We start from the raw sequence: 26,278 nt of genomic DNA on the forward strand, positions 1-26,278 counted from the left end.
TTTCCCAGTAGCCCACGTAAATAGGAGTTTCATTGATCCGCGACGTGTCCCCTTTCCCGGTTCTCACTCTCGTCCCACGGTAGGGCGATGAGGCTGACTAAAAATCGTCTCCCCAGATGATGATATAAGCTGCTGGTGATTGAAGCACCGTTCTCAGCTGCCGACAACCAGAGACCAAACATGAATGCTCCATTTATTGCTCTAACAGCCGCGCTTTTTGCTGCGAATACTGGCTTCTGTTATTCCAGCAGCGTGCCTTCATTCATCTTGCCGTTCACGGACTGCGTCCAGAGCCGTGGGAAAGGCGGCTTCTACCAGGGAGCGATAGACGTCACCGAGTCCGGCACCCAGTGCATGAACTGGACGGAAGTGGACGGCTTCAAGGAGCGCTACCCGGGAAAGGGAATAGGAGAGCATAATGACTGTCGCAACCCGGACGGCAGGATTCGACCCTGGTGCTTTTTCAGGAACCACAAAGGCAGAGTGGACTGGGGGTACTGCGATTGTAAACAAGGTAAACACGCAGGCCTGTACAGACACACAGCAAGGCTATTGTATTGTGTTGGTTTTCATGCTCTTCTGTAGAAATATGTCAACAACTGTTTTGAACTAGACACACAGGAACTGAAATGACCCAACCCAAACTCCAAATGAAATCAATTATTAAAAATCAATGCAGTCTGACACAGTAAGCCCCTGTAACGTATTACATATTCAATTCATTTGTGGGGGGCGGATGAATAGCAGATAACTGTGCAGTTGTTTTTGGTTTGGTCTGAACACATTTCCGAGCTCCAATTGTGTTAAACTCAAGAATCCCATGCTTAAATAATTAGACAGGACACACCTAAAGTGTCCCAGGTCTGAGTCGGCATGTCTAAGCACATTTATGCTGTAATGAGTGCACTGGTATTTGCTTATATGGTGTGTTTGGGAATAACACAGTCCAATGGATCACCACTGTCAGAGAAGAAAGTGAATAAGCTCAATACAATCTCTCTTCTAAATAGTTTGACATGGGAACACCACACTATCAATTACTATCAAGTAGACAGGCTTGAACTACTGATTATCTTCTGGCAATTGATACATGGAATTGACATTCATTGATCCAGTTATTACAAATGTTATGACAATTAGAAGCCGGTTGCCAAATTTGAAGTCGGAATTCTGTTAATTCTCTGTTTATGACTTTTTTCTGAAATGATGTACAGCCACACACCGGATGTTGTCTCTGATTTAAGTTCAGATATGCTGATGGCAGTAACAGGCAGGCACTTACCTGTGCATATGCTGTATGTGTGTATTTGTGTACGTGAGTGTGAAAAAGAGAGAGAGAGAGAGAGAGAGAGAGAGAGAGAGAGAGAGAGAGAGAATGCACCCTTACATTCTATGCTGCCATCGTTAACAAATACAAAAAAATACATGTGTCACTCCAACAATAAACAACATACACCGACGCACACTGTAACCGTGTTTTTTATGTGGAAACTTCTTGAAACATTTAATTCCGACTCCTAATCAGGATGTGACTAAACTTGATAGCTTCAATTGTATGACAGCGAGGTAGGCCTATGGGGCCACACAAAGAGGAAATCCCTTTCATTCTCTGGGAAAAGAACAAAATGCTGAGTGGATAGCTCAATATGTCACTCGCTGTGACAATAACAAAGACGACCAGAAGCACATATTGTTTTTTCATCTTTTGATAAAGTAGTTGTGATGTGCCGACACACGGGAAATGTTTTGTCAATGTCATAGTCGGAAGTGCAATGAGAACTTCTATTTGCAGCTGTTTTGACACAGACCGATTCACTGGTTCATTTATACGACAGTTGTACTCCTGTCATCTTTCAAAATCAAATACACACTGCCTTCTTCTTCTTTTCCTCTTCTCTTGAGCATTTTGTCTTTTTGCCACCTGACTTTGCACCCACTTCTGCGCCTTTATTGCTTTTCTGTCTTTCATCCTTCTACTTTACTCTCTCTGAGACCTTGCCTGTATATTTTCATGTGGTGTGACACATTTTCTGTCATCTTTTATCCCCTACTTTGTATGTGCTGTATTATTAAACATCTTACTGTTCTCCAACCCTCTTTCCATCCCAGGCTCTGTGCGTCTGCAAGGAGGCCGCTCCAAGCTTGATGGCAGGGTGGAAGTCTATCTGGGAGGAGTGTGGGGGTCTGTCTGTAGCGATGACTGGGGGGACGAAGACGCTGCAGTGGTTTGCAGACAGCTGGGCAAGGGGTGAGAGAGCACACATGCATACACATGCGCTCAGACGTGCAATATGTGCAGCCCTCTGTCTGCCTCTTCCCATTAGATACGTATTCAGATACAGGTGCAAGGACAATCCCCTTCTGTCAGATAAATGCACAATGTGAAGCAGCCCGCAGAGGTCTGACATATGGTAAGAGTGTGATGGAATTTTGGTGGGAATTTCACAACACTTTCAACACAGATATACACATGCATGCACTCTCTCCACAGTCTTTGTACTTTTCTTGTGTGGCCCTTGCATTCCAACCCCACCTTTTCCCCAGAGGTATTTAAATACCTTCAGTGCTCAGCTATTTACCTTGTTACCAGCTCTCTCTTTGTCTCTGTCTCTCTCACACTTAAACATGTGTCTCATGGTCTTGAATTATGAGATGCTTTTTGTGCTAGAGGAGCCCCTGATTTGCAGCATCTCCAGGGAGCCTGCAGACAGATCATACATAGACAGTGTTCATAAGCTGGGGTGTAGTCAGTCAAGAAAACATCCTATTACCCTGGAGAACAGAGACATTCTGTTAACATACTACACATATTGACACTAACACCAGCGCTGGCCCGCATGCTGACATGAACACATGGCTGTCTGTGCATATTGCACACAGGAGTCAATGGAAATCCTCAGCGGAAAGGAAAGAGGGCAAATGTCAGACATATGTCAGCTGGAATGGTTGGTGATGACTTTCACGTGGCCAGTTATTGAAGCTGTTGGGTGTAAAACTGCTGACCGCATTGGCTCTGGAATGGCAGATCATGAACATACAGATGGCTGAGGGTTGCTGCTCCCAGGCTTTATTGACTGCTGTACTTTTTCTTGTGAGATGGTCCTCGTTTTGCCCGGCTGCAGGATTTATCTCGGATGATATGAAGTGTCAAGCAACTCTAATGAGGTTGCGTTTATCTTGAACAGACAACAAGTGTTTTAAACTTAAAAACACCCCAGTAGCTCACCTGGTAGAGCACTTGCAACATTTGCCCAGGCTTTTCCCCTGTCTTTCCTACCTGTCTCCAAGCTGACACTATCTAAGAAAGCATAACTGTCCCAAAAATGTGTTTGCTTATTGTCCCCTTCCAGGATCTCAGGTCGTGCACGTGAAGTTCCCCTGTTTCGGCCGAGCATGGCCAAGCTCCATTGGAGAGCAGTCCATTGCCAGGGAGAGGAGCCAGACCTGCTCCAATGTTCTAAGACTATGTGGAATGGAGAGGAATGTCCTCTTGCTGCAGCCATCACTTGCATACAGCAACAAGGTACACACTCCTCTTAGGGATTTATAGTGATGGATGGACAGAGGTGTTTTGCATGAATATACGAGATGAGAAGCTCAGATAACAACACATATAGAGGGACTTCATTCTCTGCTCAGGTAAATATTACTCCACTATATATTTTCATAGCAAATAGTTGTTTGCTGCTATAAAAATGCTCTGAATGTCAAATAGTGGCCATTTAAGTATAATATGTGATAATGTGTGTATTTATGCTTGGTTTCAGCAGAAGTGGTGCTCCCCATACGACTGGTGGGAGGTCGATCAGGATCAGAGGGCACAGTGGAGGTCTTCCATACAGGGCAGTGGGGTTCCATATGTGACGACCAATGGGACGACAGTGATGCAGAGGTGGTGTGTCGACAGTTGGGTCTGAGGTAAGGAGGCACGCACTCATACACACACACACACACACACACACACACACACACACACACACACACATACAGACTTTAATGTTCATATTCAGATTCATTGTAGCTTATAATTAGCGTAAATTAAATGCATTGTGAGTAAAAGAAAAAGAGTAAAAAGTGTGAAGGTAGAAGCTTCGATGAGCTAATGTGGGTGTCCAGCCGTCTGTCTCTCCCTCTTTCTCCAAAAGTATGAGAAGTATTCTTTCCATTCGGACACACACGGAGAGAGGAGCGAGCAATAAAGAACATCTGGGCGTCAGAAACTGAATCAGGCTCATTGTTCCTGCATGAATTCTAGTACCACAGAGATATGCATATTTAGCAACACTACACTCTCCACAAATGTTCCTGTGTGCATTTTGTGTGTATGCCACTGTGGTGTTGGTCTTGCAATGTCTATGTATTTACAGTTATGCGTTACAAACTATTTAAAAAAAAAAAAGTTTATTTGAAATATTTTTAACAATAGTTTTATTCCATTTAATATCTAGATTAAACAAAACTAAGTTATACTCCCATATTTTGAACCAGTCAGTGCATCTGTTTTTCATTGTAGAACTATTACTAGAAACCAGACCTTTCTTCTGTACCTTCTCTGTTCTTTGTAGCGGTGTGGCAAGGGCATGGGGCCAGGCCCATTTTGGCAAGGGTTCAGGCCGTGTGTGGCTGGACGAGGTGCGGTGTACAGGCAATGAGCTGACTCTGGAGCAGTGTCCAAAAAGTGCCTGGGGGGAACACAACTGTCTGCATTCTGAAGCTGCAGGAGTGTCCTGTAACCCTCTTACAGGTAGAACACAAACCCAGCTTGGTATAAGCAATTAATAACATTCACATATTTGTTTATCACATATATAGATATGGAAATTAAGACCTTATTGTGGCAAAGGGGTTTGCATGTACCCATGACCCCTGAAGCTGTGCTCCTGGAGCCAACAGACATTTTGACTTGTAAAACACAAGTGTAACTAATAGCATTAATAACGGTTGCATTCCATTTCTGGTGCTTAAATCGAATAGAGCAATCATTTAAATTGTTAGTTACACCTGTGCCTTTCCTTTTATAATAATAATAATATTGTATTTTTATAGCGCTTCACAAGGGACTCAATGCACTTTAGACAACAATATATGTTTTGACTAGTTTAAATGTTACCTTTGAAAAAGGTACAGCCTCAGGCTAGAGCCACTGGCTTTGAAGTCAACGCGAAGAGCTTTTTTACTGGCAGAAATGATGCATGCATAGTTTTTTGTTGGGATTTTCAGCATTGTGTTGCAATATTGTGATCAATAACACAAACTTAATTTATTTGGGATTTTTTTTTTAAAGCTTCATGCAGATGGAAGGCAGGAAAAAAATAAAAAATGTAAAATGTATCCTCATTAGCGACTCACTCTCTGCCTGCCTATGTATTCATCTCCAGATGGTACCGTTAGGTTGTTCGGGGGCACAAGCAGCTACGAGGGACGTTTAGAAGTATTTTACCGTGGTCACTGGGGAACAGTGTGTGATGATGGCTGGACAGACTCTAACACACAAGTCGCGTGTCGACAACTTGGTTACAGGTAACGTGAAGTATTCCGGCACAAACAAATAATGTTATATAAACATTAATAACAATGTTTGTGTGTGTACATGTCTACCTTGCAGATTAGGTGAGACTCTCCTTTCCGAAGGACTAGACATCACCCCAGTCCCACGCTTTGGTGTGGGGTCAGGACCCATTCTTTTGGATGACGTAAGCTGCACAGGGAAAGAACCAAGCCTACTGCTGTGCAAACGGAAGGAGTGGCTCCGTCATGACTGCACGCACCATGAAGATGTTAACATCGCATGCAACCCTGATCGCATCGGAGAGAGTCTTCCAACGAGTAAGATATTATTTTATCTTGCAGTAATGGTTACAGAGAGTATAGACACCATGAATGGGCGAGAGAGGCTCATTATATATTTGTTGTTTATGTATGTAATTAGATACTGATATTATGTATGTATTGTATGTGTCATGTGTCATTGTTTTTGGACTTTGAAAGACAAAGAGTGTGCTTTTTGTATTTGGTCTTTCTCAAAAATTCCAAACTGCTTGAGAGTTGATCCTCTCCCCTCATAACTTTTTTTTTTAGTCTATATTGATATTATTGATCATTTGATTTTGTGTTGCCAATGTTGAACAGTTCTCAATGTTCATACAAAGAGATTGCACATTTTTTGGTCCAGATATAGAATCTCCCCTAATCTTGTTTTATTGTTTTCCAATATCATCCCTTGTATTACCGATAGTACAACTCTCTTTAATCTTTTTCCCCAATAATTCAAAATGAAAAGATTATATCTATTTAACCTACATTATTGAAATGCTCTTTAGATACACAATGTTAACCTTTTAAGTACAGTTATTACTTGAGGATGCCGCAGCCCATTTATTTTCTGAGATCCAATTGTAGACTATAAACCACTATATTAGTATCTCTGCACTGGTTACCCGTGTGTTTGAGTTGATTTGATTGTGTATTTTAATCACTTTTATAGCTGATATGCAGTAAGATCCGGACTACTGACCTGTCTCTCCCTTTTAGCTGAGCGCCACCTGGTTGTTTCTTTTTTGTGGTTCCTAGGTGGAGACAAAAAATTGTTTGGGTCCCATCTGGGTCCCCCAACTCTGGAGAAGGTTTATTTGAATGCTTCATATTAAGCATATAAATAATTACTTCATATTTGTATTCCCTTAGTCTATACATTATTAAAGCTTTGTAAAAATACAGATACAAATTAAGTTTAGAAATAAAACATTATATATTAATTTATTAATTATCAGTAATAGTGCTATCCTAAAAGAAAGACTGTAGAATATACACTTTGCACTAAGAGCTCACATACTTGAATTAATGGCAGTGAAGAGCAGGAAACCAAATGATGAAAGCCTCCATGTAATTCCCTTCACTTCATAAAACCCGGTAATGGAAGTGCAAGCTGATCTGAAATCTGTTCCTGAGATCTCTGCCAAACTCAGCCTGCAGTCAATTTGATCTCACCCTACTTAGATGAGTAAAGCCAACATTCTCCAACAGACATATAGAGGATGATGTAAGTCATAACTCTAATAGGCACAGCTGTTAGTTGGCTTGTCTGGCCTTTATTACTGGGACGCTTGTAAAGTCATCATGATTAAATGGACCAACTGCAAACCTTTACCTCTAGTGGGTCTCCCTCATGCCACTATTCCCAATAGAGCAAGTGTTGTGTAAGAGCATAACTATCAGGCACCAGTAGGCTGATATCGAGCCAGAAACACAAAATACTGCACCTTTTACCTTTTTATGAGAGCAGACAGACGGGTTCAGTGGTGTTACTACTTGCTTAAAAGAGGGAGAGAAGGTTTAATGATGGCATCATTAATCAAGCCTGTTTCTATAGCCTCCAGACACCAATAAAGATGTGTGATCATAGAGCTGGATGGAACCAGTAGTGGCTCAGATTTCCCTTCATACTGTATATAATATTATACAATGTTGAATGTCATAGATATTAGTCTGATATTTCTGGTGAATGTCACAGAAAGGATACATCATGTTTTATTTAAGTGGTCATAAATTGAGTTTAAGTAGCAGAGACTCACTCCACAAACACTTTCTAAAGAACATGTGTCATAACTACATAGCATTCGTGTGTGTGTTTGTGTGCATTTGTTTGAATGTTCCTCTTTCCCGCTTAACATGCTACAGGCAGATTGGTTTGTTGTTTTTGGAAAAGGAGACAAAGCAGATAAGCCAGGCTATGCTTTGAACTCTTTCACGTGCGCACACACACACACACACACACACACACACACACACACACACACACACACACACACACACACACACACACACACAGTGGGACCATTGCATTAGGGTTATTTCAGAGCAGCAATTTAACTTGTGTGTGTGCTGACAGGGATAGAAGTGTTTGTAGTTCTAAGGGAGAGGACAAAGATGAGCATTTCCTCAATAGCAAACATCAACAAAGAGGTAAACATTCCCACAATTAACTCTCCCTACATTCATTTCCCCCTCTTACTATTCATATGTGCCACATAATGTCTGAATGTGGCACACACATGCCATTCAACTCAACACAGTGCAATACAATGTTTGAGCTACAGAACCCAACCAACGTTATACATAATGGCATACAATTCCAAACACTTGGCAAGAGTGTAAACTGATCCTGAAATGGTCCACGCATGGAAAAGACATCAGCATTCACGTTAATGTGATTAGTGTGTGTATGTGTGGGCATCTGTGTGCAGACAAATGATGATGGATGGTTTCAACCTAAAGCCCAGACTTATTTGATTAACAGTGTGAGTGAATACCATTTGAGAGAGAAAGAACAAGAGAGGGAGCATGTGAAAAACAGAGGGGCAGTACCACACAGTGGTCTTTTCACAGCGACAGGAGTCTAAAAACAAGAGCATTTATTGTGCATGAACACAGAAAGGTGTTCAACCTACTTCCTTTCTAGACAACATGAGCACACATGCCCCATTCACTAGACATGCTAGCCTGGAGGATCAGTTTTTTTGGAGAGTGTGTGTGTAATGTCTTTGAATATTTCTCGACTAAGGCATTTTGGGTAACATCAGAGAACAGAAATAAACCTGTGTGTGAGTCTCTATAGTCGGTCTAAATTGTGTTTGTGCGCATGTGTGTTCTTCAGGTGTGCTGGTAAGAATTGTGGGAGGAGAGAGCCCTCGGGAAGGCAGAGTGGAGCTCTATCTGTCTGGACAATGGGGGACTGTGTGTGATGACGGATGGACTGATCGTGACGCCGAGGTGGTGTGCCGACAGTTAGGATACAGGTATGTATGTATGTATATGTACAACTTGCACACTGACTTGCATGTATGTGCAGAAAGAATGTCTCATGGGCAGACACAGTTGTTGAAAGTGTCTATTTCCACACATTGCTCACCGATGTAGGTTCAGTTAGGAGGAGGACATATTACCAATAAGTTTGGAGGGACGGGTGCATTTTACGGATCCAATGATTATTTTCAATATCGATTAACGGTCAGGGATATTTCCAGCATGTCAGAAAGAAGTGAAAATGCACAATAACTTAAAAATATTCAGTGTTGTACAATAGAAGGCTGACAAAGCTTGGAAACATTCGCTTTTGTGATCTCCCGATCATTTCATTTTCCGTCATGGTCAGGATTTTGGAATGCAGGTAACTTGTTGGAGAATTGCAATGTGATCACTCTATACATTACACTTACTTAAATAAATCCACACGGCCCCTGTTTGCAAAATCAATCACCACTTCTTAAACTTGGCATCTGTTTTATACACTTGCTCCCACTTTCTCTGTCCGTCTTTCATCCCTCAACCCTTCTGTTTTCAGTTTGCACCTCATCACGCACGTCTCGAGTTTCAAGCAGACCTTCAATGGAGAAACTAAAGTATGCTTAGAACCATTCAAGATTACTGTATTTTATTAATTAATCTTTACTGGCAGTGTGCTGCCAGCTGCTTTTATTAGGGGTTTTAGCTGTGCCCTTTTGCAGAGCCAAGATAAACATCCAATTAAAGCGTAGGCTGATTGTGCATATGACGCATTCACAGTGACAAGATATGTTGAGGGAAAGCCAACTACCTCATCTCATTCTCTCGTGTCCCATTATCTCTTCCCGCTGAGACGCTGTCCAGATTTCCAAAACATTGACAATGGGATGGCAAGGGACAACTGTACTGTAACAAACAGCCTTAATTTTCTAATCACTGCTCTGCATGGGACACTCCTCCCTCTTGCTTAGTTCACACTACACAACTTTAACCCTGATTTTCCGTCTTTGAAATTCCCTGACAAAAGCCTCAGATCAGAGGGAAATCCACGTCGTCTTGGCCCTCGAGCAATATACCTGTTAACTGTTCTAAGGGCTCGTGGGTGCATCGCATATTTGACGTAGACACAGGTTAAGGGAAAACCGGAGGGGTCGTTTCACCTGTGTCCATTATGTGTTACATTTGCAAGAACGAACCAAAGTTGTTGTTGTCGCACCTAGGGTGGTGGATATTTGCATGAATATATATAACACTGTGACTGATCTACAGAAGGGAAATAGTCAAGTTGTGTGGAAACAGGCTATTATGTGAACAAATGTGCGCCCGTGTCACTACTCGCACCTGTTTTTGTGAGAAAACTAGTTTGGAGACCCCACCGGATTCAAGATGTAGGATCTTGTAGTGTGGGACCCCGGTCGCAAGTCAGTCAGGTACTGAAACTAAACAACTTTAAGACTCACAATTACAAGACAAGACGTGTAGTGTGAGCTGTACAGCGATCTGACTACATTGAAAGTAATGTCGTGTGAATTTGTCTTCAGCCACCCAATTTTCTGAAATATATCTGTGTGTAAATGAAAGCCACATCTGGAACACATAAGCGTGAGAGCAGGGAAGCATGTTGGCGGTGTGTAAAAGTCCTGTAAGGATCATCATTCTGTCTCACACAGGGTGTGGTGAAAGGTCATTACATACACAGCAGGTCTCCAAGGGTTAGAGGTTGGTCTGGGGGTGATGAAACAGGCACACGCATACGCACACACTATATTTAAAGACAACAGTTTGACCCAGAGTCACTTCTGAATAAGGACATACATTAAACTGGACCACTCGCACATAAAACATTTTTTAAATTGTATTTTGGCATCAATGTCATTTGCTCGTGGTTTAAAAGCCTCTAATGTGGATTGAAATGTCCTGAACAATCTTTGTACCAATAACCTGAAAGCAGTAACTGACTTTAAAGCAAAAGGGAGCTTGTTTGTCTTCCTCCAGCCATTTATGTTGTATTTCTGCTAATATGGCAAAAGGCAAAAACGTGAATGTACGACACAGGATAAAAGGTGTGTTCTTTTATATAAAAAAAAACAGGTGGTCATATAGAGGTAAATAGCAAGAAGGGACAGGGAAATCAAGGGAGAATATAAAGGGGTAGACCAACAAGGGCAGATGAGTAATTGAGGGCAGGTGTGGATAATCAAGGAGGCGGGAAACATGAGTGCATGATCTGAAACAACAGGAGATTTTAGTATCTCAAAATCAAACAGGAAACTCTGAACATGAATGAATTGGCTCGTTGGAGATGAACTGCCTCACCTTGAAAGTGGACAAGAGTAGGCGGCAGCAGCAGGAAGCGTTGAGAGAAAACTGCAGTCAAATCGGACAGTTTTCATAGAAGACACAGGAAGATAAAGATAAAGAAACAGTTACAGTGTGTCTGCCTGGGAAAGACTTTGCTACTCGTTTTGATATGTATTGTATAAATAAGCTTTATGACCGACCACACAAGATTTGTTTTTAGATTAAACCTTCATTGCACAACATGAGACTAATAACCATCAATGTGTTGTATTACAATTACACAGAAATATAGGATTTTCTACAAAACCTGGTGTTTGTTGTCTAAACTAAGAGTCAATTGTCTCTCTGATCTGGTGACCTGGGCCATGCAGTCGGTGGAGAGCAACTGCGGTGCAATATGTTGAAGATAATTCACGGTACATGGACAGTACATGAAACATGATGACATGGTGTTACTGTGTGTTGTCACAGAAACACACAAAGCAGGCTTGATGTCAGGCTCTCAGCTTAGTTCCAAGTGACTCGGAGGTTCACGCTTTGCATGCTTAGTACCACTCAAGGAGCTATTGGAGACACAGACACAATGCTAGATGTCTCCATAAGAGACATGAGATTCCCTTTGGATGAGTGGGGATACAAGACCTGCCATCCATTAAACCTCAGGGACGCAACACGAGACCCTCTGAGTTGGTTATCTATCAATCTTAATTAAAATCACAGTTGCAGCCGATACAGGCCCACCTCAACCTACACAGGCTTGTGTGTTAGCTGTTTGCTAATTAAAGTCAGGGGTGAGAAAAGTGACACAAATACTGTTGTTATCAGATTGTGAAACGGGTGTGACCTGGTTTGCGTCACAGCCAGAGAATGTCAAACCATAACATCTATACTAAGATGTCATCACATATATGCTTACATGTGCAGACAGAAAGATGTGTCAGGCAAGCATTCAACTCTTCAGTGGTTGTGATACGATTAAAGGTCATGTGGAAAAGATACACAAAATACAAAAGAGTGAAAGAGTTTTAAGCACTTCAAAGAATCAAACCAACAAAACAAATCAAAGAAGATATGATAAAAAATGTACATCCGATACTTACATCTTATCCAACACACAGACATTGCTACATTTCAAATTCTGATACAATGCTGCAGCTTCAGGTAACAAAAACAAGGCACAGGGTGCACATTCATCCAGTGCTGGCCTCTCTCCATTGCCGATCAGTGTTTGGAATTGAATATTATAATTTAGTCATTACCTGTTAGACTCAAGCTTAAGCCTGAGTACATTTTTAATTGTTGGTGTCCACAGAGTCACTTAATGTCTCTCAGGTCGGCTAACCAGCGTCTATGTTCCAAGAGCTAAGCTTGAATTGCTCCCAACACTTTGGAATAGTTTACGTCTTGGCAGTCGATCATCCAAGTCAACCGGCCCTTTCAGCTTCTCAAGACTTACTTACACTCCCATGCTTTTTGGTTGATTGGTTCATTTTTTGGTTCATTTTGTTTTGTAAACTCTATTTTGTTGCTCTTGAATGTGTTGCTATCCTGTCTTTTGATATGTATTGCTTTTATTGGGAGACTGATTTTGCAGTTTGTTTTGTCTCCAGCCTGAAGATTAAGTACTTTTTGGCAGTCCTAATAGTTTTCCAGTTTAACAAAAATGTATACGGCAATGGCAATGAAATGTCTGTGTTTTCTGGGTCCTAACCATCTTCCACAGTGGTGTGGCAAAGGCCCGTGTGATGGCATACTTTGGGGAAGGGACAGGGCCCATCCACGTGGACAATGTGAAGTGCAGCGGCGAGGAGCGCTCGTTAGCAGATTGCATCAAACAGGCACCCGGCACACACAACTGTCGCCATAGTGAGGACGCCGGGGTCATCTGTGACTATGGTGAATCGCAATACAGCTACAAAGAGGTCAAAGGTCAGTAAAGTCTGTTTTTTTTTACACAAAATAAATGGAGCTCTTGTGATTGATTTTGAGCATATGAGTGTGCATTGAGCCCGCATGAGACTAGTGTGTTTAGCAAACATTTCCATTATCTTGTATACACTGAAAAATTAATGAGAAACAAATGACGAAAGAAAATCCAGGAGTTAAGATTCTGAGAAGAAAGCGGGCAGGACTTCAGGTTGTGCTTATCCAGATGGTAAAATGGAGAGAGCAATGTTATTGCTTCACCCTGTCTGTCACACATCAGGGCAGACTCACCCAATGCTATCCATTACCTGCACATATGCTGTTACTTCCATTTCTCAAATGCACATGTGCATGAGGGTGTTTTCTCTCTTCAGTATGATGAACTACATCTTATGAAAAAGCGCTCAACCTATGCCTGTAGAATCTAACATCACATACACGGACTATGAAAATGATCCCCCATTTATTTAATTTACTTTATTTTTGACTCATATGCAGTAGTCAAAGATTTTCTTTTTTTTTTTTTTTTTAATGAGTCTAAATATTTAGACTCATAAGCGCAAAATCTGAGCCCAAATGTATGGTTTAACAATCATCTCTCTCCCACACACTCTCACATATTCATAACCAATGGTTGCTCTTTTGTCTCTGTCAGATCCTGTCAACTCAATTTGTGGTTTGCGGCTTATACACACTCGCCAGCGACGAATCATAGGAGGAGAAAACTCTCTGAGGTAAGCTGGCTGGAATGGACAGGAGGGAATAATGATAGCACAGAGGACGCCTGCCAGAGACATATAGAAAAAGAAAATTGGACACATTTTCAAGTCAACAGGTCTGAGACGGAAAACAGCTGATCAGAAGCTACATGCAATAAACTGTCCAATTGTACTTCCAAAAACAAAGTATATGTGGGTATGTGGAAGCGTGGGAAGTGAGTAAGTATGTCATCAACATCATTTACATTAAAGAGAAACAGGCGCACATGTCTAATACAGAACAACTCACTGGAATTGAAAATCCCATGGTTATGACTTTCTCTGTTTTGCCTTGTGTGTGCGTGTTTATGTTGTGTCTGAGAAAGAGATAAAAAGAGACGGAAAGGGGTTGGGATAAACAGAGAGATAAGCAATATTTATAGAGTGTGTGCGGTCACATTTATGTGTTTGTGTGTGTGTGTTTAGATGACATCCGGCATGCTTACACTTCAGATAGCTGCATGTAAACTCTTTCTGTGTCAGGTATGCTAATGTTAGTGTTCTCTAAAAAAAAAAACATGAATCATGATTGGATAGAATTCCTGTCGCTCCTGTTGGCTATACCTGTTTAGAGCTCTGTTTTGAATAACGGTTCAATAACCACAAGCTGACTTTACAGGAGTACATTATATTGTATCTGTGCTATATATATACTACAATACTTTATTGTGTGTGTGTGTGTGTGTGTGTGTGTGTGTGTGTGTGTGTGTGTGTGTGTGTGTGTGCATGCCTGGCTGTGTGCTCATGCGTGTAGGGGTGGCTGGCCGTGGCAGGCTGCAGTTCGTTTGCGAGGATCTCGAGGAGACGGGAGGTTGGTGTGTGGAGCGACTCTCATTGACACCTGCTGGGTCCTCACCTCGGCACATTGCTTCAAAAGGTCAAACACACACACCCCGACAACCACTTACACACAAATGTATGTGTCACAATTGGAAAGGCCATGTTCAACTTTTAAAAGCCAATTTATCTCATGCAGCAGGTTCAGTGTGGAGGCCAGGAAATAATTACATATACCTTTTCACGTACGTGTTCACAGTCACAACGAGGGCCTTCCCTCTCATCTTGGATCAGTGGTCTTTTTTTACACGCCCACAACACTGGACAGTTCGCCATTTCTTCTGTCAGCATCAGAGATTGGCTTAAGTGTGATGGCAGAATAACTAAATATACTATTTAAACAAACTAAATACAACTAAATCATGCCATAATTTAGTGCTGTAAATCCACTTATAAAGCTGCTTTCCTAACGTGCATACACAAACAATCTACCTTTAACATTGTCTGTTTAGATTTTCTGCACATGTTTGAGGTTTGAAGTTATCTTTATTCAACAGAATGTGGGTGTACATATGCATACATGTCCCCCTTCCTGCAGCTTCAGCAACCCCGAAACTAAACAACCTATTGACTCCTTCAGTATATTCGAGTCTGACAGAAGCATGAGAACCTCAACAATGTAAGCAGTGATCAGTGGGTGGTTTGGCTGTGGTTGTGGTGCAGGCGACAGGGAGAGAGACAGAAATTCATCTGGGGGCCTCCACATGGCACCACCAACATGAAATCAATCACTTAATGCATAGAGCAGAGAAGGCAGCTGGAAGAAGAAGAAAAAAATAAAAATGAATTGAACAGAGAGAGACTGCAAAGGTGTGAAGAGCTGAGAAAGTTGACGGCTGTGAGGGCACTAACCTTAGAACTTGCCTTTAATATTTGTGCAGGACATGTGAGGTTCTCAGACTGTATTTTAGGGATAATATATCTTTTGTTGCTTTACCAAGTATTAGTTCCAAGTTACATTTAGTTTTGGGAAAACTAGAACTCTTTACTGGCACCAGCAGCCCTTCCACTGTAAATCCCGATATTTCCACATTAAAGAGAGGATGAGGTCATTCACTACATCCTTTCTAGTGCCATTTCTCCAGGCAGTCCCTTTGTTGTACTCTTAATGCAGGAACATCAACTCTGCGATGTGACTTTTAACTGACTTCCTTTAAACGACACACACAGGAAACAGACATCTGTGCTATGCTGCACATTAAGACCACTAGGGATCTAGCAATCAGGACTTCTCTTCAACTGATTAACGGAAACACTGCAATTAGTTGACCAGCAGTGTAATTGCTGATTGACATAAATATTTTTACTGTCTGAATTTTTACTAACAATGGTAAGTCATGTAAAACTGCACAGTAGCCACAATAGTTGGCCTCATCCATAACACTGTCTTAATCTGTTTTGTCTTGTCGCTGAATGCCATAGCTTATGCAAGAGTAAATAAATGACAGGCTTTATCCAAACAAATTAATTATATGTTAGTGTTGTGCTCAATGGGCCAGGTGCTCACTCAGCGAAAGCCTCAGGCATTGCTTTTTTTATTGAATGGGTTTTAATAATAGATTGTAGCTCCTGGAATTCAGATTCAGATTGATGATGACATTCAGATTGATGACACTCCTTTTAAAAGTAACATTTTGCTGACGGCTACAGATTAGCACAACATTTATACAGCAAATCAACAACACAACTTTCCTCAGTCTCTCAGTTAAGAATTTCTGGTAGACTTTTTATTTTACTCAAGGGATACTCAAATTCCACACCAATACACTACATATTAATAAAAAATGACAGAAAATGTAAGAGGCATTTTTAGCTGTACAAAAGTATTTGTTATTTTAGACCATGTACGCAGACACAAAAGGTCAGACACTACAAAGCACTTCTCTTGCCTGCCTGATCACGTATCAGTCGTCAGTGCTCCGAGCTTTTAGCCTCCGCCGTGACAGCTTTGAAAAGTAATTTGCTGCTGGCAAGCCAGAGCATGCAGACCAAGATAGGGACTTCCGACTTAGCAGTGTCACCTTTCTTATGTGGTAACCAAAATACGGCGATACACATACAAGCACATACAACACACACAAACAAATGCACCCATGCAGTCAAACAATATACAGAAAATACATCAACAAGTTAGAATACCCATATGTTGCTCTAATTTGCACACAAGCACAGATGACGTTAAAGTGCCACCACCAAACGCGATCATGTTACCTTATCCCTTACACTACCATTACCATTAGTAGGTTCATAAATATTGACCTCACGTCAGTGGTCACATGGCGTCAACATATCAAACCTATTTATACCTTCTTGCTGTACAGCTGGTGACAGGCCAACAGTAACACCTGCAGCAGATTTGGAACTGTTATAAGCAACAACAACGTGTGAAAGGTAACTTAGATGTCACACTAAAACTCCATTTTAATCCTGAGATTTTGCCTTCATGGTGGGTATGTACTGTGCGCAAATGACTGATCAGCAGTCTCCGCTCTGCCAGGAACACTGTGGCAATCCGAGGTCAGGAAATCTTTCCGGAAACACTCTACCAGTTGTAACTGGACCTAGACACTTGGCTCTATTAAAAAGGCCTCCTTCTTTCACTCCTCTCCCTCCCTCCCCCTTGTCCCTGACTTACCCTGCTCGTCTCTCCTCTCCTTCTCTCCCTCTTGGCCAAACATCTTCAACAAGTAAATTGAAAGCATGGAAACACTTAATTATGTCAACCTATGAGTCAGTTGACAGCATAAACACACAGACGCAATGACAGATATTTTGTTATCATTCGTGCCGTCTCTATACTTTCTCTGTGTCAACGTTTTCATTTGTTAAGCCCCTAGAAGTAGTGTAAGGAGTGTGTCAACCTGTCTCATGCATGATTTATAGTGAATTGATAGAATGTATAAAAGGACTTCAATAATGTTAAGTTGAAGAAGAGGGTACAACTGAGAAAAATGTAAATCATGTAGCTGATTACCGGTTGTTTCTTGGGCAAAGCTTTTATGACCGTCTGATTGAGCAAATTAAACATTAATATGCCTCAGAGGGAACACACACAGTATACATAAGAGAAAATGTAGCTACAATTTTAAACAAGGAGTATGAAATAATAACGTTTCTTTGAAAGAAAAAATTATATACTTTAAGGTAAGATTTCTCTCACACACCCTGTATACATCTCTGCAGGTATGGAAACAGCACGAAGCAGTATAAAGTTAGAGTGGGTGACTACCACACCCTCGTCCCTGAGGAATACGAAGAGGAGTATGGTGTCGATCAGATTGTCGTCCACCCACGCTACCACTCCCATAGTAACGATTACGACTTGGCCTTGGTTCGTCTGTCACCGGGGGCAGTGGGCCAGATGCTGGGGGAGTGTGTGTCATTCAGCCGTCATGTTCTTCCCGCCTGTCTGCCCATGAGGAAGGAGAGGGTGCTCAAACAAGCCAGCAACTGTCACATTACCGGCTGGGGTGACACGGGTGAGGGTGTTTGTGTGTTTGTGTTTGTGTGTAAAGGGGGAGGTGGATACTGAGGCGCAAAACATGACATCATTTCATTTCATCCGAGCTTTTGTAAATACACAACACATTTTGACTCAAAAATATTTACCAGAACAATTGGATTTTGGAAGATATGTAAAAAAAAAAATGAAAGCACTGAAAACCCAGTGGCGGGCCATCAGGGCATGCTAAGCCTTCTCTGCTGGCCTAAACAGAATCACAGTTATAGCTATTTTATACTTTTTTTATTTTATTTTTTATTTCTTATTTTTTTTATAAATAAAAGTTATAGCTATAGTAGTTATAGCGTAGGAAGTCATACACTACTGGGACTAGTTATTTTGGGTGAAGTCTATTGTACATTTGGACAGATAGTAAAACAGTCATGTGCTGTAACCACAGTATTCCTGTCATATGCAAGTCATTTTGAAGGTCAACTGCAAATGCATAAAGTAGAAGAGAATCCTGCACCAGTAATTAAACTTGCTCTGTATCTGTCCATACATTTGACAGTGTAAACCAACACACATCTGCGTGTGATCTCTTAATAACATGCTGATGTCATTAATCATAGCAACGTAGTCACAAAGGGCAAGAGTACACACTTATGCAAAAACATGTGCTCCCTATTGAGAGGTTAGTGTGTCTATGTGTCTGTGAGGGGGAGTTATAGTTGATAACACTGTGTGGTCATAGAGAGAGCCAGGTCAAAGCCCCAACACTGTAGAGACTTGGGTTGTGGAAAGCCATGGAAGGATCATGTCCCTGTGGAGTGGGTTACAGTAGAAGGGGAGAGGATATTAGGGGACGGAAAAGATTTGCTACAGAAGTTACATGCTGGTAGTTGAAAAAAACAACAGGTGTATGTGTATCAGTGTAAGCACATTTTGCTGACAACAGACTAGAATCAAGACTGCATGCAAGGGATTTTTTATTCTTTTTAAGAGACAGACAAAGATATGAAATGGGAACATTCATAAGATGAAAGAAACAGCCCCCGTTAGACTCTGCCAGAAACCTTCAAGATGATACATCTGTAAATGAAAGCCCCCTAATGGCTGAAAAAAAAGTCAAAGCCCTGTATGGCAAGGGAAATAAATATATATATATATATATATATATATATATATATATTAAGTCATGCACTTGGGGAACACTTGTGTGCTTCACATCCACAAATTTGATCTGTCCTTAGTCACTCTCACCAGACGAGCACAGGCATATATGCACATTTCATACAGTAACGTGTGTGAGTATTAGTCATTTATTTCAAACATCATCACAATTGGGATTGATGCAGTCTATGAAAATTGCCGTTCTGTTTTCTTTGCAAACCTGTAATGCCCTTAGAGATGGTATATGATTTGAGTCTACAGTTGGCAGAAGGCCAAACTATTAGCAACACTTTGCCGATATTTTATTGCGTTTCTTGTCAGCCCTGTTTTAGACTTTCTTTTTGATTAGTCCAGGGTGCTTTGCAGGCAAATGCTGGAATAGTAACTTTTTCTGTAGGATTGTTTGGCCTTTGAGTCAGGCTTTTACCACCTGAAGGGATGTGAACTCTCAGCTGCATTTGGAGAACAGCCAATAGAAACACCCTCTCTCTGAAATGACCTGGGATTGGCCGAAATCTTCCTTCACAGACTAGCTTTTCTAAAGCCTCCAGAGCCAAGATGAGGCTCTGAAGTCCAGTTTTCTCTTAGACCACTAAATTACAAAATAAGATATGAGATGAGAGGTTATTATAAAATTATTGTCCAATGACGCTAAATATGATGCTCTTCCACCTACCTTCTACCACCTCTCTTCTAAACTCTTACGCTTTGCCCCATTTTTCAGGCCGCTCATACTCCAAGACCCTACAGCAGGCACCCCTCTCCTTACTTCCCCGTCGTCATTGCCAGCAGCAATTCCACAGCGCCTTCACAAGCCGCATGCTATGCGGTGGAAGCATCCAGTCAGAGAGGCGTGTGGACAGTTGCCGTGGTGACAGTGGAGGTCCGCTGGTGTGTGAGCGTCCGGGAGGGGGTTGGGTGGTTTATGGGGTCACATCATGGGGTCATGCCTGCAGGACACAGCAGTCTCCTGGCGTCTACACAAAAGTCTCTGCCTTCAGCTCCTGGATACGCAAGGTGATTGGACGTGATGACAGAAAAGAAAAGAGGAGATGAAAGGTGACAAACAAGTGGAAACAATTGACCTCTGAATCAGAAAGAACGACACTCAAGACTAACTCGTTTAACCGGTCATTTGACAGTTGATACAACAATAGATGTCAGTCATGATTAACTGATATCATGATTTTATGACCTGATTATCCATTGATGTACGGTATAACCTGATTTCCAAACGGAGAGCACAAAGCAATGCTGGACCTTTTTCAAATATCATTTTTGAAATATTTTTTGGAGTGAGGAAGGCTTTTTTTAGTCTTTTCTCTAATCCAAATACATTAGCACTTATTTTAATAATTCAATATTCTCTTGAGCTGGAATAATTTGAATGGAGTTAATTTCAACTCAAGATGTCTAACTGTGTAACTTAAATTTATTTTGATTGTTTCTGACTGCATACTACAGTAAACATGTTTTTCATGGTAATGTTTTCTGTGCTTGCTTTTGTCATAACGTTATTTATCTAAAAAGAACTACATTGTAATTACATTGTAATCTATGATGTGAAATATGTGATTAAAAATGTAAAGGGACCACAGAAAAAAACAGTATACATGCATGAGTGCACAGCAAGTATTGGGCATGATATCACCTTCCAGACCTGCACTATGAACCCCTTTTTAGGTACTTAATACATAATAGTCAGTACTTTTGTGTTAAGCATTCTAGTCATATTGACATTTGCCAAACCAAAATATGTGTTTAACCTCATTTCATCACTGTTTTTGTTATGTTTCTCCATTGAGCTAATTGTTTTGCTGTGTAAAAAAATATATTTCAGGTCTTAGTAATTACTCAGGCATTCATAATTTACATCAAGTCAGTATTTATACTTGTCTAAGTGCTGCTTGACATATGCAGAGGAAGGGAGGGACTTAAGTGCCTCTGAATCAAAGCACATTGCAGCATTTCTCAGTGTTGATTTGTCATATTGACACTGCTAATTCATGTAGTTCAGTTAAAATTGAATGGAGACAATCTGGTACACTTGAAAAACTACTCTGCCTTCTGATTTGGTGTTTACTGACTGTGTTATGATTTAATGTTCTGTACAATTTCTTTATACATTTTTGTAAAAATAAATAAAAGTGGGTTTGTTGTGTGTGTAGTTAAGACTCTTAAAGTTCTGAGTATTTATGGCTCGTCTGTTTATTTAGAAACATTTACTGTATGTACTTTCTGAAATGTTGTCATTCCTTCACGTCTGAAAGGTGACATGAGCAGTAACACAGAGCTCTTTCAGGATTGTTTCTGACTGCAAACTGTCAAAGTGAGCACCACTATGTCAGACAATGTGTATGCACACACAGGAGCAAACGAGTCATGTTAACTGAACACACATTTAAGAACGGGGACCAACAGCTACAGTGAGAAGCTGCATACAATCTTGGCAACAAACATACAAATGTTCTCATTATAGTGACTATTGGTCCTATACTTAAGCTGCATTGTTTAGACATGTGCTCAGAAAAACAATCCACTAAATTTCCAATGCTTTATATCATTGCATAAGTCATCATGCATTACAGCGTGTATTGTATATCAGTAAACCTTTCCTTTTTCATCCTCATAGACCTTTGGTGAAGCATAGGGATGTAACAGTTTTTAATCAAAATGTTATAAGTCACCCACACGGGATGGTTTCACACACATGAACACAGAGGTAAATTTAATTTAACTATAAAGCTGGAAACGACAACATTCTGCAGGGGAATGAGCAACTCCATCAGAACTTATCTTGAGTATCTTTTGTTGAGAATGTATTACCTGAACTCAAAGACGCGCTCTCAGCTGGAGCAAAGTTGTCCTTGTTGTCTGAGAGCGCCCTGCTGTGGTCGTTATCATGTATTACAAAACTGTCTCTAATTCTATATGGTTTATATACTGTAAGGAAAATATATTTTTCGTAAATGCCCTGTTTAGAGACACTGTGATGCTTCATGAGTATTTTGACATTATGAAACATGGGAAATATTATTAAACATAACATTTTGAATTGTAAATGTCCTGTTATTCTTTGGGCTGATATCAATATTAATGATTCAAACATAATCCTGGATGTAGACATACATATACATGTTAATTAAATAAATGTAAAGGTGTATTGAATTTAAGATTTTATCAAATTAATGTCAATTATAAAACTGTCATGGCAGTGTGTTTTTATTCGGAATATTAAAACCCTTTTGCTTCTCATGATTTTGCATTGTTCTTGTGTTTGTTTTTACGTTGTCAAGCTTCCGATTTATTCAAATCATTCAACATAAGCAAATCGGTATTAACATATTGTGCACAAACATTCATATGAGATGAAACAGGGGACTAACTACCATTCGTTTTTTATGTATTTTTCTTTTTGCTATTCTCACTGAACCTTTAGCCTTTAATAAGCCTTTATTAGATGTCACCAGAGGTGGTGCAGAACAGAAGGTCTCATTATACACAGATTCAGTATTTCTATTAATATCTGTTTCCATCCCTGAAACTCTTTAAACATAGAAAAAACAGTTGGGAAAGATATGAGGGTAATGATTAAACCTGCATGAGAGATCATACACATTACATTTTCTGCTAGCTGCTCCTCAGCCAACTGCTTTTGAAGGTGGCTAGAAATATGTTTATGAATTTAGGATTACTTTTAGACACTTGAGTAATGTACTTCCTTTATCTTTCTTTTATAACATTTTGAAACTATAATCAGATGTACATACCTAGAATGCAAATCATAAGCATAATAATATGTTATTATAATTAAAGATGTAGTTAATAACTACAACTCTTTTCTCTATACTGGCCCACTTTTACTCCTTTCTGTATGGACGCATCTGTTTAATTTATGCTTTAAAAAACAAAAACAGAACATTATAACAAGTATATTATGTCTGAAAATGTATCTTGTTCCATTTATAAAAGTATCCCGGTCATAGACTTAATATGTAAAAACACTGACTCCTTCCTGCTATTAACTGCCCCTGGGACTCTGCAGTAGGTATCTAACTCTGTGAGTGAGCCAACTGGGATACCTGACATTATTTCAGTCCCCTTCACTCAGTCAGTTCTGGCACCTTACAAACACAGGGGACTCCTGCAGGAATGGAGCTGCTGTTAATAAAGATATTGATTTACGTTATCTATATTTCAACTTTCATCCATACCAGCCAAAAGGGGTCTATGAGTGTAACATTTGATAGTTGCTTAAAAAGAGTGTCTTGGATTTCCTTTCAAATAAAGACCATATGTTCTATTTCACGCCAGCCTGTCACATGAAGCAAAAATGGAAGACCAGAGGAACAGGCCCCTAGGAAAGCTATTTATTTACAAAAACGCAAATAATGCCGTTTATAGGAATCAGCTAATGAGTAGTGAACTGCATGTATGCGTGTGTGGTAGGAACATAAAACAAAAGCTGCATCATGTCGGGGTGAGGACAGGATCCCCTATAGAGAGCCCAAAGCCGAGATATTCATGGCCAAAGCACACAACGAGCCATGAAGGTGTGGCTCAAGCAGCTGCCGATCCTCCATTCAGCACCTGCGACAGACAACCAGGAACAAGACAGCAACAGGCACACCTGTATAGGAGGAGGCTCGTCACATGCCTGAAAGGTGATCTTACACAGTACAGACGTGTTTGGGCAGTAGTGTGTGATTTATAAGACACCAATGTTTATGGTGGCCGCCTACATTTTACTTAATGGCTAAACATTGTTTCCTATTGCTTTGGAAATCTCAAGGCCCTCCATCCCGTTCAAGGTTTATTGCAAATGCTCTACATTTTATGTCCAAAGAAAAAGAAGGAGCTCAACAGCGGATTGACAAATACAATCTCACTTGGCAACCCTCACTGCAGGATATCAAAACACTTACCCACACTTCCTAACACTGATTACCATGCTGTGCCGGAGTGGGCAGGTTCACATTTTTTCAAGTCTGTCTTAGAACAGCGGTGAGGTGCCTATGTGTTCATTGAAACTGGTTTTGCTTTCTTACTGTAAACATTCCTCCTGTTTGGGGTGTAGAAGTTGATATGAAGTTAATATGAGGCGAGGGCATCTGAGATTTAATCTAGTCCAATGGATATCTTCCGGAGTTCCAGTCTTTTTAGTTAAAAAAAAAATGTTTTGTCAATAACAGTGTGGCTCTCAGAAGATGTAGCATAGAACTTCCAGCTGCTGTAATTTGCCAAACAAAGAAGAATGGTGTAAATGTTTCTCCATATTGGCTTTCTATCTTGTTTTCTTTTTTATTTTGTAATAGCGTTGTCTTTACTTTGCCGTCTGACATGTGCGCTCTGTGCATTTATGTGTTGTATTATTGTTAGAAGAAAAACTTATTTACTCTTAATCAAGTACTGTTTCAGTTATATTGTAATCATACACTGTGTAAAGGCTTGTGGCTTCTCATTTGACCTACTCTCCTGTTAAAACATACGTATGCTTTAACAGTGACCTTCTGATAGTCTTGAGACTGTGGATGCCTCCATGTCTCTGTGTGAAGAACGTGGTGTTCCTTGTTATCATATGACCATGCCGATGCAAGCCAATCTGAAGACGTCATGAGAGCTTCTGTGATTGTTTCATTAATGTATTTAAGAGGTAACTCTCTGCTCATTCATTGAGCAGTCCAGGATACGCAATTGACATATCATGTTGTGATTCTGACTCTGCTCCTTCTTCGAAGAATAAATGTCCTGATCTATGATTTTACCTTCAAGGTGTCGAGTAAATTTTTCTAACAATTATGAAAACAGGAATAGCATTTTCAATGACCTCACACTGTACACCCCCGTACACATTTATATAACATACAGGCTGTTTGGGTCCACTGGACCCGGGGCTAATAAGAGTGGAAATTGTACGTCCTGATTACCTTCACTATGTCCTCCTGTCTGACCCTGCTTATAAAGTGTGGTGTGTGTGTGTGTGTGTGTGTGTGTGTGTGTGTGTGTGTGTGTGTGTGTGTGTGTGTGTGTGTGTGTGTGTGTGTGTGTGGTTGTGGTTGTGGTTGTGGTTGTTGTGTTGTATGTGAGTTTTGTTTTATGCCCCCACTGTTCCCACACAAGGTTGCAATATTGTCTGCTCTCACATTCCTGCTCAATTTAGCCTCTGTCTTGCGGGAACCAATCTTTATTTGCTCATACTCTATCTCAGCTGCAAATTGAGTGCGGGACACAATACATATAGCTTTGCCCTTGTGGTTCCTTATCACAACTGATCAAGATGGCCAAAAGATTCTCTGCTCAGAGGGCCTTGCAATTGATATTGGAAAAGAGAGAGAAGCGTTTGATGATGATGTAGAGGAAGAGGCTTCAGAATGAGAGAACAGTGACTTTGAAGAAGAGGGGGAGATTGAGCTTCAGCTAGTTCCAAAATTAAGACGAGTCACAGGCCCAGCCCGTCAGCAGCTAGCAAGTGAAGAAATATGGTGTCTAATAATAGTGTCTCTGCTCTGACCTCAGGGTTCTATGCACTGACCTCAGGGTTCTATGCTCTGACCTCAGGGTTCTATGCACTGACCTCAGGGTTCTATGCTCTGACCTCAGGGTTCTATGCACTGACCTCAGGGTTCTATGCACTGACCTCAGGGTTCTATGCACTGACCCTTAAAGTTCTCTAAAATTGTGGGATTGTGTTGAATTAAAACCCCCAAAATGCAGCGGGCCCACCAGACCCACCAACACTGGCTGAATAACGCAAATATGAACACCACACAAGGGTTAACTGAACATTATTGTGTGGTCGGTTAGCAAACTGTCTTCTCCATGTCATTTTACACTTACCTTGAGTCTATCGTCAACCACTCTGGCCAAAGATTAAACTTCACAAGTGTGTATGCAGGTGTGTCCCAGCACAATATGGTTTATCCGTGTTGCTTCCTCATTCAAAAAATAAATCGTATTCGTCAGTAATATCCTTTTTTTTTTTTATTCGGTTTCTGTGTTTGACATTTAGGTTTTTTTTGCATTCAAATAGAAGCTCAACAACGTAGGCCACTGGTTTAAA

General features: G+C 40.7%; 1 protein-coding gene across 1 annotated transcript; it reads left to right on the forward strand.

The window, feature by feature from the left end:
- Positions 1–180: 180 nt before the first annotated feature.
- prss12 (serine protease 12) lies at positions 181–20,327 on the forward strand (the record flags this gene model as incomplete). The annotated part of the gene is made up of 13 exons (XM_079219064.1): positions 181–514; positions 2,110–2,248; positions 3,351–3,523; positions 3,768–3,918; positions 4,566–4,744; positions 5,379–5,520; positions 5,606–5,826; positions 8,654–8,795; positions 12,806–13,011; positions 13,664–13,742; positions 14,521–14,643; positions 17,787–18,082; positions 19,943–20,327. The coding sequence occupies 13 exons, from the start codon at positions 181–183 to the stop codon at positions 20,272–20,274; spliced, it is 2,517 nt and encodes an 838-aa protein (XP_079075190.1). The 3' UTR covers positions 20,275–20,327.
- Between the last annotated feature and the right edge of the window lie 5,951 nt (positions 20,328–26,278).

This window comes from Taurulus bubalis (genome assembly GCF_910589615.1).
Source record: "Taurulus bubalis genome assembly, chromosome: 6".
Classification (NCBI taxonomy): Eukaryota; Metazoa; Chordata; class Actinopteri; order Perciformes; family Cottidae; genus Taurulus; species Taurulus bubalis.